General features: G+C 33.0%; 1 protein-coding gene across 2 annotated transcripts; it reads right to left on the bottom strand.

Annotated features, from left to right (window-relative positions):
• Positions 1-1,188: 1,188 nt before the first annotated feature.
• LOC120348199 (RAD50-interacting protein 1-like) lies at positions 1,189-14,384 on the bottom strand. 2 transcript variants are annotated; one of them, XM_078117051.1, is made up of 17 exons: positions 14,159-14,384; positions 13,161-13,402; positions 12,369-12,548; positions 11,628-11,822; positions 11,007-11,044; positions 10,208-10,356; positions 9,533-9,625; positions 8,481-8,585; positions 7,630-7,759; positions 7,141-7,318; positions 6,811-6,901; positions 6,231-6,338; positions 5,467-5,577; positions 4,782-4,939; positions 3,919-4,099; positions 3,224-3,342; positions 1,189-2,317 (listed from the first exon to the last, which is right to left on the bottom strand). In XM_078117051.1, exons 1-17 carry the CDS (start codon positions 14,294-14,296, stop codon positions 2,086-2,088), a joined length of 2,448 nt encoding a protein of 815 aa, XP_077973177.1. In that variant the 5' UTR covers positions 14,297-14,384; the 3' UTR covers positions 1,189-2,085. The 2 variants fall into 2 exon arrangements, with proteins under 2 accessions (XP_077973177.1, XP_077973196.1); XM_078117070.1 differs by lacking the exon at positions 11,007-11,044 and having other exon boundaries at positions 11,599-11,822.

Raw genomic sequence — 14,384 nt, 5'->3', positions numbered from 1 at the left:
GGATGCCGCCAACAAACAACCAAAATGGCCGCTCTGCAGTATGATACTGTGATGCGGATCGGAGAAACACCAGCTGTGTTTATACATACCGGTATCTACCACAGGTAACTAAAGCTATTGCACTGAAATGTATGATTCTTCCATGGACGCCCGTGTACTAATACAGGTATGAAATTTGAATTTGATTTGCCTAATGATAAGATAAGTTTATTTCGACTCCATAATCAGCGAAAAGGCGATAAAACGGTCGATAAAAACAAATAAATAAAAACTTATTATGAAATCAGGAGAGTAAACAAAAACTAGGATAGGGTTCTACAGAATATAAGATGGAAGGTATTGCCAAAAAGAAGTGGTAGTGTTCACTCACCTAAAACTATTGAATCAAATCATTCACACTCGCACACACAACCATAGAGCATTAATAAAATTAGAAAAAAGAGAGAAGCTTTAGATAGATTCAGATAATTTATTTTCGTCGTGCAAGAAACATAGATAAATTATATGGTAACCAAAAAAATAAATAAACACGTAAAAAAGAAATTAGAATAAAAGATAAGAAATTTAATAAATAATAGGAATTGTTTGAAGTGGCGTTAGCCTATTTTATGTACAAAAAATTGCTAAACTCCTCCCCGTCGCATGGGGGGACCGCGTGAACTCTAGCAAGTTACGGCAATCGCGACTGCATTTGACCACACGTCTGAATCGAATATTAAGTCTGCCATCCAACCGTAAATATATACTACTACGATCCAACTAACCCTAACTCGCACCCAACCTGGACAAATAACTGATGGCCGCGATTGGGTCGGTCAAGGACGTACCGGTAACCTCGCCAAGACTGCCAGAATGTTATCATTCAGTTAGAACAATGCCGGTATTCAGAAATGTTTCATTCTAATAATCAGAAATTAAAGTTTCTCTTTGCTCGATCACGTTTACAGTTATTGCGGAATAAAAAAAATTTTGCCACTCACTACGTAAAACTTTTTATAACAGTTCATATGAATGCTGCTATTAAGTTTCTATGGTCTGACGAAATTACATGTCAAGTGTGGAAAGCAGCATCTTTAACGTCTCCATACTTTCAGCCTGTCCCACCCAAAACGAACCAATAAAAAAAAAGATTCTATGATATTTCGAACACAAATCTTGCTCCCAGCATAGTGATCAAAGACGCAGTACTTGATTATTGATAATAATAATATATTATGTCATATTTTAGGAAATAAAATATAAACTTGATATTTCACCCGAAAAACAGGCAGTAGATGAATCAGCAGAAAAACAAACATAATCAGAAAAAATAATATATTGCTGACTCCCATGACCAACTTTGTTGGTTGATGGTGAGCACATATAGAACAGTACATATCGGTAATTTTTGATATACTGATTATCTTTGGCAAGAAATTTTTCCAGAGGATTATCACTCTCCAGAAGTACCTATTTCCTAATCATGTGGATAATGAAGGTTTTAAATTTTTCAATCCTTTGATGTACACCAGTTTCAGGAACATGAAATGAAACATAGTGTAGCTGATGGGCAGTCAAAGAAAATACTTGGGCTAATTATCTTATAGTAAAATACGAATGAATATAGCACAAAAATGAACCCAATATCCCAGATTAGAATAGGATAGGAGATTACAAACACATCAAAGCATGAGTCTCAAAATCTATGACATTTATCTCTGTTAATACAGAGAGAGATTGATAAATACTGTATTAATGCTATAATGTTCTACATAACCACCCTTCTACTAATATCAACCAACTTCAACACCATCAAGTTAGAAAAATCTCTCAAAGAGATACAACATACAACAATAGCAAAAAACACGAGCCGAAGAAAATGACCCAAAATGAACATATCACTGACCAATTGAACCATCTAATAACAATGCCAAACGAAAAAATTATAAATTATGTATCTCAAAATATCTAAAAACATGCAGTTGTAGTTTAATTTGAATTTAAATAACAAAAAAAGCTTCTATCATAGGAATATTATTGACATAATTCAATAATTCACTATCTAATTGCCATTTTCAAACAATATACTTGTTTTTCAATTTAAAATTACATATTTTGAGGCCAATCTACTCTTAGCCGCAAAACCAATGATGCATCATCTGGTTGTAGAAGAGTTACGCCAATGTCTGAAAGAGCTGCAGAAGGTTTAACTAAACTTGAATTTGGGTCATGTCGAGGATGACCTTGCTCTAAAGCTTCTGGAGGTGTACTCAGAACTTCACTCAGCAGCATTGCACTACCACTTTGAAGATTCAAAAGAACACAAGACTCGTTCATCCTGAAATAAAATGTGCCAATTACTTGCGATATTCTTGCGATATTCAGCCTCAGGGTTGAAAAAGTGTGCAATCTGCGACCCGGGGGCCAACTGCGGCCCACAAAAATTCTGGGGCCCGTGGAGAAGTGCTCATTTTGAATGTCGTGTGGCACGCGAAACGAGTTTTTGATTTAGTTTAATCTGGTACATGCGAGCTATTCCAACGCTTTGCGTTGCAAAGCCTATACCTGAATCCATTCTATCATCTATGATGGGGGTCACAGTGCCCCAACAGCTAGCTTTTGCAAAGCGATCAAAGCATATCATAAGATCAATAACCGACATTTTTGTGCTTGCAACTACTAGAAAGCCTATGTTAAATAGGGGTGCGGCCCACGGTTTCACCCAGTTATTTGTATGTGGCCATCCTGTATTAAAAGTTGCACACCCCTGTTGTAGATCAATATCCAGTTGAGTTGTTTTTAAATGGTTCTTCCACAACATTATTTGCTCTTTTGGGGAGGAATTCCTCTTCGGAGAGGATTTTCCTTGTATTTTTTTGGGGGGGGAGGGGGGAACTATTATTTTGTATTTAGTATAGCTTCACTGATATTGTATAGATATTCGGTATTGTTAGTAAATTATAAAGTATTGAAATTGTACAAATCCAGAATGCTAGTTAGTTATCACTAGCAAAGTATTAATTGAAGATTGAATAAATTCAACAACAACATATATTTGAAGTCCTTTGGTTATAGTTTGATATGTGTTATATACTTAAGGTTTTGTATCTCGCCTACTTTCTACATTTATAAGGTTTGCCTTTATTACTTTTGTGTATAACGAGATTGAAATCTCAACTCAGTTAAAGCCTGATATTAGTTAGTAGGCCTACCTATCGAGCGCTACTATTAATACAAATCTTACCTTCTGAAATAACTCTCCGGCTTTCGGGTATATTCACTGAAGAGAGGGAATAAATTTCTTGTCATATCAAACTGAAGTTGTGCTGCCCCTCCAACATTAAACCGATTCTGCACAACAACCTATGTAAAGTATTTGAGGTTAAGAAATTTCATGGAGTAAAGTGAACTTGATGAATATTAGGAAAAGGAATAAGAAAAATATAAGTGATTTCAATTGCATTGAAACTTTGGCAGTAAACTCTACTAAAGTAAAAATGGACGAAATGGTAGCAACAGTACACCATACAGTCATATGACATGTGCTTTTACAATTATTATTAAATACCTGAAAAATTTGAGTGTAAAATAGCATCGTGCGGGACATTTAGAGAAATATGGGGCATTGCGAAATTAACAGTTATTGGTCGAGTATTTAAGGAGAAAATTAATTTCTGCAACAACAATTCCAGCAAGAATTCCCCCAAACTTGCTAAAATAACAGTTATTGGCCGAGTATTTGAGGAGAAAATTAATTTCTGCAACAACAGTTCCAACAATAATTTTCAAAAACTTGATCTACTGGTCAATTAGTCAATAAAGAATTGATATAAAATATGCGTAATCCAATTAAATTACTTCCATTCCAATTAGCAATAGTCCACATTGAGTACAATTATATTAAACTCTAAAATTTGTACAAGGCTGTCAATATATTACCTGGTGGAACAAATATGAATCAACTTTATCTGCAATACGACGCCAACTTGAGGAAAAGAGAGGAGTACATAATTTACGAGATAAAAGATGCAATCGCTCTTGCAAAACCAACAGCATTGAACAGGCTGTACGAGAGACTACTAAAGTCAACTGCTCTTCTTTTGGTGGTAAAGTAAGCCAGCTGTAATATATAGAAAGCGCCATAATGCTATGCACCATATGAGATACTGAACAAATTATCATTCAGAAAATACTGAAATTTAGAGGGCACTAGACAGCGAAAAGGAAATCATAAGAAAACTACATAGGAAATCATAAGCAACAATAATCTATATATATTCTAACAGTTTTGTCAATGCAGATGTGTAAAAAGAGAATGGTCGCAACTCGCAATTGAACCTATCCATGGTAAAACACTTACAATCGAGTAAATGATGAAGTTTTACCAACATTTTAAATGTCTATGTCGGTTTTCTTTCTTCTATGGCTTCCTAGGAGGCCACGGAGCAGTTCTCTGAGGGACAAAAGCAGAGACCTTCACTAGCTACCATTTTGCAATGACTACTTTAACTTGAAGCTATCGACAGATTTTTTTAATTTTGACAAAAATGCATTTATTTATTTTCTTTTGTTTCATTATTAGACTTGTCGCATGAAATAACTGATGGAAATGGGTTAAAAGCAAAATAAGGTATTTTTCTAATAGTACAACACCACGAATTATGAAAATTTGAGAACCACTGGCCTATGCAGACTCACTTCATAAATTGATGTAAGAAAGTAAACGTTTTCATAGTCAAAATTTTAATCTATTATATGACTAACAAGTCAGGCAACAATTAACTTCATATTGTAGTACTTACCTCTCGTTGGCATAATTTCTCGCTTCCAGTTCGAACTTCAGGAAAACTAAATTTGCGACTTGTTCTATTCCATCTTGATACAAACGATCATACAATCGTAACATTCCATCAAAAACACTGTCATCCGCTCCTGATCCTATGGGATCGCTTGAAATTGACTGAAAATTAATTTTGGATCAGTCTATGCAAATTACTATTAAAGTCCAATTATACAGTTTTCATAAGTCAGTGATACTGCTGAAAACTGATGGCCTAGTGGTTAAAACATTGACATAACTATGATGGCATTGAAACTTCTGGTTCAAATCCCACCTCACCAAGGGTGTAATAAATTGAGCAGGCAATGGACAAATCGGAAAGATTCTAGTCCTCTCAACTATAGTAACTCTTTACTTAACAGTGGCTGTTTGTGCAGAGGCTTGTTTAATGCGAAATGTGTATAATATGTTGTATAAAAAAATAACTTGACATGATTATACAAAATTATAAACCGAAAAAAATGTCTTCTTATTAGTTCTTTACTTTCACGTTGAAATTTTCCTGCTTAACTATGTTAATATAGCATTGAAAAATTAGAAAAAAACCTGTACCCTGACATATGTACCAAATGATAATAAAACTATGTCTGCGTACAAACTAACACTATAAAGACTAAGCTAATAAACTTGGTAATGAAACAACTTACATATCTACTTTGTCCCAAATTAAGTAGTGATTGAGGAACGACATCACCAACAGAAGAAGCAGATGATGTACCAAGTTCTTCGTCTCTTTTATGCTTGAGCTCAAGAAAAAACTGAAGGAAAGTATATTTAATTTATTTAACGCAGCGTTTCCTGGGAAAGAATTCCCCCCAGGAAAGAATTATTTTGTTTTAGAGGAAGGAAATCTGAGAACGAATGTTATATTTAGTATTTTTGTTATAATACAGTGATTCTAAAATGGTGGGACACACCCCACAGGGGAGGCGCAGATAATTTTATGAGGGAGCGTAAAGCTAATTAAAAATAAAAATATTTATCAGATTTGATTTTGCCCGCCTTATTTTGGATATTTACTGGATGCTTATGTTCCGTCCACGTATTTTCAACCTGTTTTTGAATGAAAAACATACTTTCTTCTTACCATCTGTTATTCGCAGCTTATTGTTAGCTAGTTAATTTTGAGGTGGGGCGCGAGACTTGACAAATTTTAAAAAGGGGGCGTGGCACTGTTGTAGTACAAATTTATGCATACTCTATAAACTATCTAAACTGTGCAAAGCAAAGAATGCGAGACGCGTGTTACACAAGCTAAGGATTCATTAAAGATTGAAAAAATTACAGACGCACAGTATTTATGCAAAGTGAGGGGACAAAAGATACAAATTAGGCAAAGGGAATAATATATCTGAAAAGTTTGGGAAATAATGTGTTTCCAAAAACAATCAAGTTGATGAAAAAGGCTTACCGAATTTTCTGCCCATTCTCGTAAAACATTTGCAACATAATGTGTAGCATTCAGAACAGCGAAATGCTTTTCTCCAAGTGCTGAATCGCTGGTCTCATTCTTTAAAACCTGTAATATAACAAGTAAAAAAAAAATCAAATGAACAATACCAAGTTCCAGGAACAATACCAGTTATGTACAGAGTATATGTATGCATGTACTGAACAAAATTGACAATTTACAGTTCTCAATCAAAGAAAGACACTGATTTTGATTTTCATTCCTGAACTATATATGTAAATAAATTTTAAATTCGCTTGCCGGACTAATGCACCCCACCGGATAACTATTGGGTGGGCTGGCCTTGTTGTAATGACTTAAACTGCTTCAAGCGCGTCAAGAATAGAATTGATTTTAATCTGATCAACTTCCAGCCTCTGGATCATCAGTAGTCACTCACATACCTTCTTTTTCAGATAGACATGTACATCGATACCTTGAGCAAATGTTCATAGGAAATACTGTATACTTTGGGTTTAATATCTACCATCCAACGAAATGCAATCCCATTCCATAACCCAAAAAGAGAGGTAATGCTAACCTGAGTTAATCTGATCCTATAATCATCTAACAAATGAAGTTGTAAATCAAGAAAACGCAGTTGATATGTTCCTGATGGTATGTATTTGTACCTATAAAAAGTAGAAATAAAAAATATTGATAATAAAATTTTGACTCCGACTCCGTGATGTAAAAAATTGAGACTCTCCTAAACATCTGAGAAAATTGAATTTGGATGGTGAAAACTTTGGCGTATGCAAGCCTTCTTCAGTTCTACACCCTAACTAATTTAAAACACTCTAGGGGCGAAGTGAACTTGGAACATGATTGATTTAATTAAACATGCTAAGCATTGGGACGAGCAAATCACCTGTCAGTAATAGTCAAAAGCATTGTGATAAATGACTCAGCACATTCAGGAACCATGACATCATCTAAATTATCATCTTGCATCATCATCAAGTCTTCATCATATTGGGCTTGTTCTCCATACTGAGATTCCCATGCTTTGGCAGAAGACAACATGTTGTCGAGCCTCTCCAATGCACCTGAACATAAAAATGAAATTTAGTATGTTACATGAATCTGTGCAATGGTAACATTAATTCCAACTACCGTATATCATCGCATATGAACAGACACCCTAAAAACTACTCTAAAAAAGTGAATTCATAAAAATTCGTAACACGCTGTTCGCGAATGTATTTTGTGATGGTGGGTTTTTAGACCCCAAACTAAGGCATAATAAAATTAGATTTATTCTGGAAATAATCGCCATCAAGTGATCATCAATTAAGGTTCTTTAATGCTTTGGTTCTCCATAGTATATGTTATACTTAAATAGGCAAAATGTACTTACATGACTTTTCAACACTTATCCATTTTTGAAGACAGTCGGGAGCCATTAGAACATTCAGTGGGCTTTCTTCTTTAAATGCTAAAGCAGGAAAATCATGTGATCCTCTCAGCTCTCGATCAAATAGCAAAATCTAAAAACAGAATTTATCGATGAAATAAAAATTTGACAGCAGTGAAAATATATCACCTCCATCTCCCAGAGTTTCCATAAAATTTTGTCACAATCCAAAACCACAATCACAAACCACAGTCACAATCCAAAACCGTCATTGGAAGCAAACAACAACAAATAGACAGATTTCAGTACTCATCAAGTATGCGCACCAAGATGTCACACAACCTGAACCCTAACCTGGTACACAACCTGAGTTCAGGTTGTGCGCCATCTTGGTGCGCATACTTCAGGAGGTCCCAGATTTTAACCCTATTTACTTCCCGTATCTCATGTATTTTCAATGGTTGTCTGCTATTTTGCTCAAACATAAGGTTCTATTATTTCAGAGTGAGTGCACATACCCTTGCTTTGCGAAAATCATTTTAAAAAAAAAATCTGAATGGATTTTGCAATTACAGCAATCGGTTCAACAAAGGCTGAAAGCTTAAATACCTAAAACCACTAATTTTGTCTTGAATTGCACTGTCATTAACCAAAATATTAACTTGCTATAAAAGGTGAAAAACACTGAAAGCCAGCATTAGTGCAAGTAAATGAAATATTGCTTTTTATGTTTAAAATAAAGACAGATTGATTTTGTCTTGTTTGTTATTCTTACATGATAGGAAAAATACAGAATCACAGAAGGCAAAATAAATCTAACAATAAGGATATTATTATTTTAGTTCTGTAAATACCTCATCAACAGTATGTGAAAACAAACCATCATTATACAATAAACTGCTCATATCTTCTGATAATTTTCTACATACAAGTTGGAGTAATCCTTGAGTAAACATTATCTGAAAAGAGGAAATAAAATACAAAAATATGAATATATATGAGAATACGAATAAACTATATTTATGTAAAAAATAGTATCTCAGTTTCAACTACTTCAATATGAATAATAGCTTCTTCATACAAAATTTTTTTGTCTGAATTCAAATTATTTTCGTATATATAAAATATATTTATAGACGTTTCCTTAAAAATCCGAAATGTTGAATGCGATGTAATGTATGTGATGACATATGGAATATTAACATTATGATTACAAAATAAAATCACTCAACTTTATTTCAAACTAAAAAAAACTTGAATATGAATATTGCAGAAAATTTTTTTTTACTCTATATTCAATCAATACTTCTATAGTTTTACTATTCTAGTTTGACAGCTATAAACAGCATAGCAAATTGATTACAGTAAATAACATAGTCATTCAAACATACAGTTATTTTAGGTTTTGAAAGTTAATGTATAAAATAATTAGTACCATCACTGATATTTCAATGTAAGGTACAGATAGGTCATATTTAGTACTTATTAGACGAATACAACCAGCCCATTTTTGACTTATCAATTGATCGATGGATAGTTTTGATAAATTATAACTCCTGTATCATAATGATAAGTAGTAGTTCTATAAAATATATTAATTCAACTGTCATTTCGTTTATGGTAACTAATGAAGGACCTTTGACAAAAATATTGATTGTTTAGCGGTTAGCTAGTCAGTCAATTCCTGCAATGAAGAATCTTCTTAATTGTAACAAAAATCGACATCTATTTAAAATCGAATACTAAAATCGATGATTGAAAATTAGTTATATTGAAATAAATCAAATTCTTGAATTTGGAAATAATAGCCTTATTTGAAATATTATCCTTTTGAACAAATAAAGTCTCACAGAATGACAAAAAAAGACCTTGTCTACACAATGGAAGGAATTTCAATACAACTTACCAGAACATCAACATCTTTGTGTCCTTTTGTATCAAGTATAGGTTGTACAGTGTCTTCTAAGAAATCACGGTGATTTCCCACCCAATTGAGAATCTGAAAGAACAAAAGAACAAAATTAGATTTTATTTTTATACTTGAGATAAAATATAGTATATTCACTTGGCTAACACAGACAGTCCCCGAACTCGTAATGGAACTAAAATGTGGGGAAATCAGAATAAAATTATGCCCCAAGCCCCCAACCCTAACCTGATACACATACTGCGGAAGTACTGCCCTATGACCTTGCTCAGAGGAAAATTTGAATGAAGATAACGTATAATAGTATGTTCAAATGCTACAACATTATAGGTAATATATTGTTGGCATTTTATTGAACGGTACTAATATACTGGCCCTCCTTATCTAAAAATGTATATTCTTGATTCCTAATCTGATACTATTTTCACAATTTGGTATGTAAAACCTTTTGTCTCAAAATAATAATAAAGAACCAAAACTGTCAGTATGACAACTTAATTAATAAGAGTTTTTAAGGAAGGTCTTACGGATTTTTGTGAAATCAAAAATTATTACACCTTGGGTTAAATAATGAACATGAGTCCAAGAATAACAAGAAACAAAATTAAAAAATAACACACTCCTCAGTACATTTTTCAAGGTGAACATTATTACCTGTGTCAGATACCATTCAGGCTTTGCAATAGAGTTTGTCTGCTTATTACCAGAGAAATGATACCGAAAACGTTTTCGTAATGGTCGAAGCAATAACTGAATTGGAAGTAAAATATAACTGCTTGATACTGGCTGTGACTGGTTTGAACCTGTTATATAAATAATACATATAATGAATGTAAGTTCTGAGTGAATCATATTCATTCAAAGACTTTATCAATATCTGACAAAGGTTTTCTGTGGATTTCTGTATTCTAAATATTCTCATTTAATAAAAATTCTATTTTTCAGTTTCAGTTTTCAGTTTCAATATTTCAAATAGATCAATCATAATAGCCTTACAATATATTACAATTTTTATTTTATAAAAATGTCCAATTATGAACATTTGGCTATGCCAAAAATAATATCATTGAGGTAAATTTTTATTGGAATTCAAAACGCCAAAAGCAAGTTTTTTCACTGCCCCTTGATTGGCTATGGCTTACAGTGAAGTTACCTTCTCAGTGGTAGCATATGATTTTTAGAGTTAGTTTATCTTCTTGTGTTTGTGACTACATATCCAAATAAATTTGTATTCTAGAAGTCTTCATGATTTGGTGAATTATAAATACGGTGAGTATTAGAATGGCATATTGTTTAAAATTCAATCTCAAGTTTTCTGACGCCTTAAAAACATCTTGGCTAATCACTATTTACTATCAAGTGAAATTTGTGTCCCATATGTCGCGCAAATATAGTACTTGAACAGGACAATGTAATAGAAACCTAGCTGGTGTAATTATGATAAAATACTTACTGTCTGATTGTGCATTCAGCTTTTCTATCAAATGATCTCTACATATGATTTGTGTTAAGATAAAAAGAAAATTGATCAGAATAGCTATTAGGAATCAACCTTTCTTACCAGACGTTAATTTCAATACAATAGCTTTAAATCTATGTGTTTGAATTATACATGAAAACATTCAAACATATAAAACAATGATACTATACTATTCAAAAATTATGTACCAGGATATAAATAATGAGATAATCACACTGTCATGAGATGATCGATTGATTATATGACTAAACATAATAGTCATAATTTACTCATTCAACAAGGCACGACTTCATGTTACTTTTTGTTTTAATGATGGTGGCTAAAATACTTTGCCAATACATTGCAGATTCATTCTAATTTATAGGAATACTTTTTATGACATGAGGGAAAACTTTTAGAACCTCTATGTACACATATTTGAGGGCTGAGCATTGCCCTCTTGTGCTTGGGTTGCCATATATGGAAGCACAGTAAAAAAATACATAAGGAGAAGTTATTCACACAATAACCAAAGCACCCTCAAATTATAATTATGAACAACTGAAAATGATATGCTAATTTTCACCAAGTCTTAAATAGCCTATGAAAGGATACGGAAGTTGAATCATTAACAAGTTCGTGAAAACCCGTTCAAAATCTGCACGTAGATCCGTTGAAGCTGTGGAATTTGCTCCACTTTTACTAGAACTTTTCTCGCCCGAGGAGCCTGGCAGTGTCTTAGGAATGGTTCGTGGACCAGGGGCAAGAATAAAAGGCCAACTTATGTGCTTCAAAACACTCTCCAACTCTCTGAAATGGACAATTTGAGTGTTAAATACTAGGATGATAAAGTAACTCCAATTGGTTGAGAAAATGTTAGGGATAATATTGAACAATGAAATCCTTCTGAAATAGTTCATCCCTGATTTGTAACTAACTACTTATGGTCACTCGGAGCGTGTCCTGAAAATAGCACCCGAGGAAATTGAACCATGAAAATATCAACCTGAAAATTCTGATTCAAGCGATAAAAATATCACATTTTACAAAGAATCAATTAAAAAATAAGTTGGCATTGGGGATTTTATTTGAGTGGGATATTCCATAGAAGAAATTTTCAATGACACTTTCAGAGAGGAAATTTACTAGGTGAATTTTTCTAAGGTGGAATTTCTGTAAGTATCGATTTGAGTGAAATTAACACACTGCACACTTATCCCACAAACAGAAAACCAAACTTATTAAACACCCTTTTTATCATTTTAAATTCACAGTCCTTTAAACAACTTTCTGCAAGCATTTTTGTTACTGTTCTAGTCTACCTCAATTATCATAACAATAATAACTGATACTTACAAAGCCAATTTGTCCTTCAAAAATTTATGCCAGAATAGAATTGTATCGGAAGTAAATTTCATTAGACTTTCACATTTTGAATGTTGTGTTGTGAGTATCTGGTTAACCTTTATCAACTTGGTAAAAGCTTGACTACCACCACTCAAATTGTCGCTCGAAATGCATCTCTGTATTTCTTCACTAAATAAGAAATGCATAAACTTGAAGAGTGGGCATTATGAACGATTGGCTTTGATTTTTAATTCTAGGGTCTGAAAAATCGTGATGGATGCATTCTTCAGCAATATATATAACAATAGCTAGTTTTCATAATGATATTTTCCATTCTGAAAATAATTCTTTATCAAATCATATTGGAACGCCCGATTATATTTACAGCGATTGCGAGCTTTTTTTGAAAGTTTGCCCGACATTTTGTCTTGAAAAACTAACAAATAAATATTTTGTTCAAAAGTATCTAAACCTTGCACAGTGTACGGGATAGCCTGTTTGTGATTACTGGAAACAATGAAATCAGTTTACTGAAATGTAGGCTAAACATTGTATGGTAAAACACTATGACATCATAATAAAAAGTTCAACAGCTACGATGACATCAATTCAACTACTTCAAGCACTTCAGTCTTACAATTTCCAGTCATTAAATAATTTTCAATGAAAAATATATAAATATATTATAGCCAAATGTGACTGTTAACATATTGGAAGCAATATATAATCTAACAAGTACGAATAAATATAGTTAGATTCATAAGTTGCCAAAGTTAACATTGTCTGCAATCTATGACAAACCTCAATTCTTCCACATGTTTCAACCATTGTAAATAAACAACAAATTTTTCTATTTCCTTCACTTGAAAAACCATTCCTCCAAGATCATCATTTATGGGCTGGCATTCTTCCATAGCTTGATTAATTTTTTTAACAAGAACATCTTTTTGTGCGATGAGAGTTTCACCTTGTGTTAAACTTTCATCAGAAAGTCGGATTGCACTTTCAATTTTTGTTGGAACTTCAGTTCTAATAACAGACAGCTATAAATAAAAGAACAATTTCTTAGTATTGGTACAGTAATACGTTTATTCCGAGATATAGTCAACAAAGGTGTCAAGACAGAATGTCTGAAAAGCAAAAAAACTAAAACGCCAGCGACGCAAAGGGGGGGACAAATTATATATGTGAATAAAACATGGAGACCACCCTTGTGCTAAAATGCACATGCGAATTATGATGCATAATGCATATTATTGCTCCTATCTTGTATAAAAAAACATTTTCTGGCATATGAGAGTTAAACAGGTACAATACCACCATAAAATAGTTCACTCAAACTAGCCTTCTGTAACATATGAAATTTTTCATATGAATTGTTTGGTCTTGTAACTGTGACCTAAACAAACATAATAGAACTCAATTACATTATGATGGTCATCTTCAACAAGGGAGTGGAAGATTATCATATTATTACCATGGGGAGCCAATTGAATATAAAGTCGTAAATGCTCAGATTGGAGGGAGGGGGGGATTAAAAAATCAAATGCCTGAAACAAGCAATCAAAATTTCAAAATTATCGACTTAAACTGACGTTTATTTTCCAGAATTAATAGCAAGTTGAGGTTCAATTTAAAGTGACCTTGATAAAATGAGATGTAATTTTTCTATAATCGCTATAATTAAAACCAAGTCAGTGTCGCATAAGGATCAAATTAATAATCATTGTTTCATTTTTGATGACCTTAATTTTGTATATATGTATATATCAAAATTCTGTACAATAATATATCAAAACCTGGTGTTCAATATCACGTTGTCTTCCAAGCAGTTGATTGTATATTTCCCTTGCATTTGCTAAATCATCAATCCTTGTTACTTGACCAAAATTTGTGTCAAGAAATTCCTTAACAATCCCCTGATGACGATTCATCATACAGCTTTCACAGACAAGGGTCAAAAATGAGACACAAAATCTCAAATATAGGCTATTACTATTCTATACCATTTCTTTGATTTAAGAT

The sequence above is a fragment of the Styela clava genome, chromosome 1 (genome assembly GCF_964204865.1).
Source record: "Styela clava chromosome 1, kaStyClav1.hap1.2, whole genome shotgun sequence".
Lineage (NCBI taxonomy): Eukaryota > Metazoa > Chordata > Ascidiacea > Stolidobranchia > Styelidae > Styela > Styela clava.
Note: the sequence above shows the minus strand (reverse complement) of the source record. Positions and strands in the feature narration are given on the sequence as shown.

What these genes read in the sequence shown, in the direction of transcription:
- LOC120348199 (XM_078117051.1), bottom strand. Translation starts at nt 14,296, where the DNA reads ATGATGAATCGTCATCAGGGGATTGTTAAGGAATTTCTTGACACAAAT. An exon ending in GATAAGTGTTGAAAAGTCAT is followed by an intron (nt 7,319 to 7,629) that starts GTAAGTACATTT and finishes TTTTATGTTCAG; the next exon opens with GTGCATTGGAGAGGCTCGAC. An exon ending in ATTTGGGACAAAGTAGATAT is followed by an intron (nt 4,940 to 5,466) that starts GTAAGTTGTTTC and finishes ATTAATTTTCAG; the next exon opens with TCAATTTCAAGCGATCCCAT.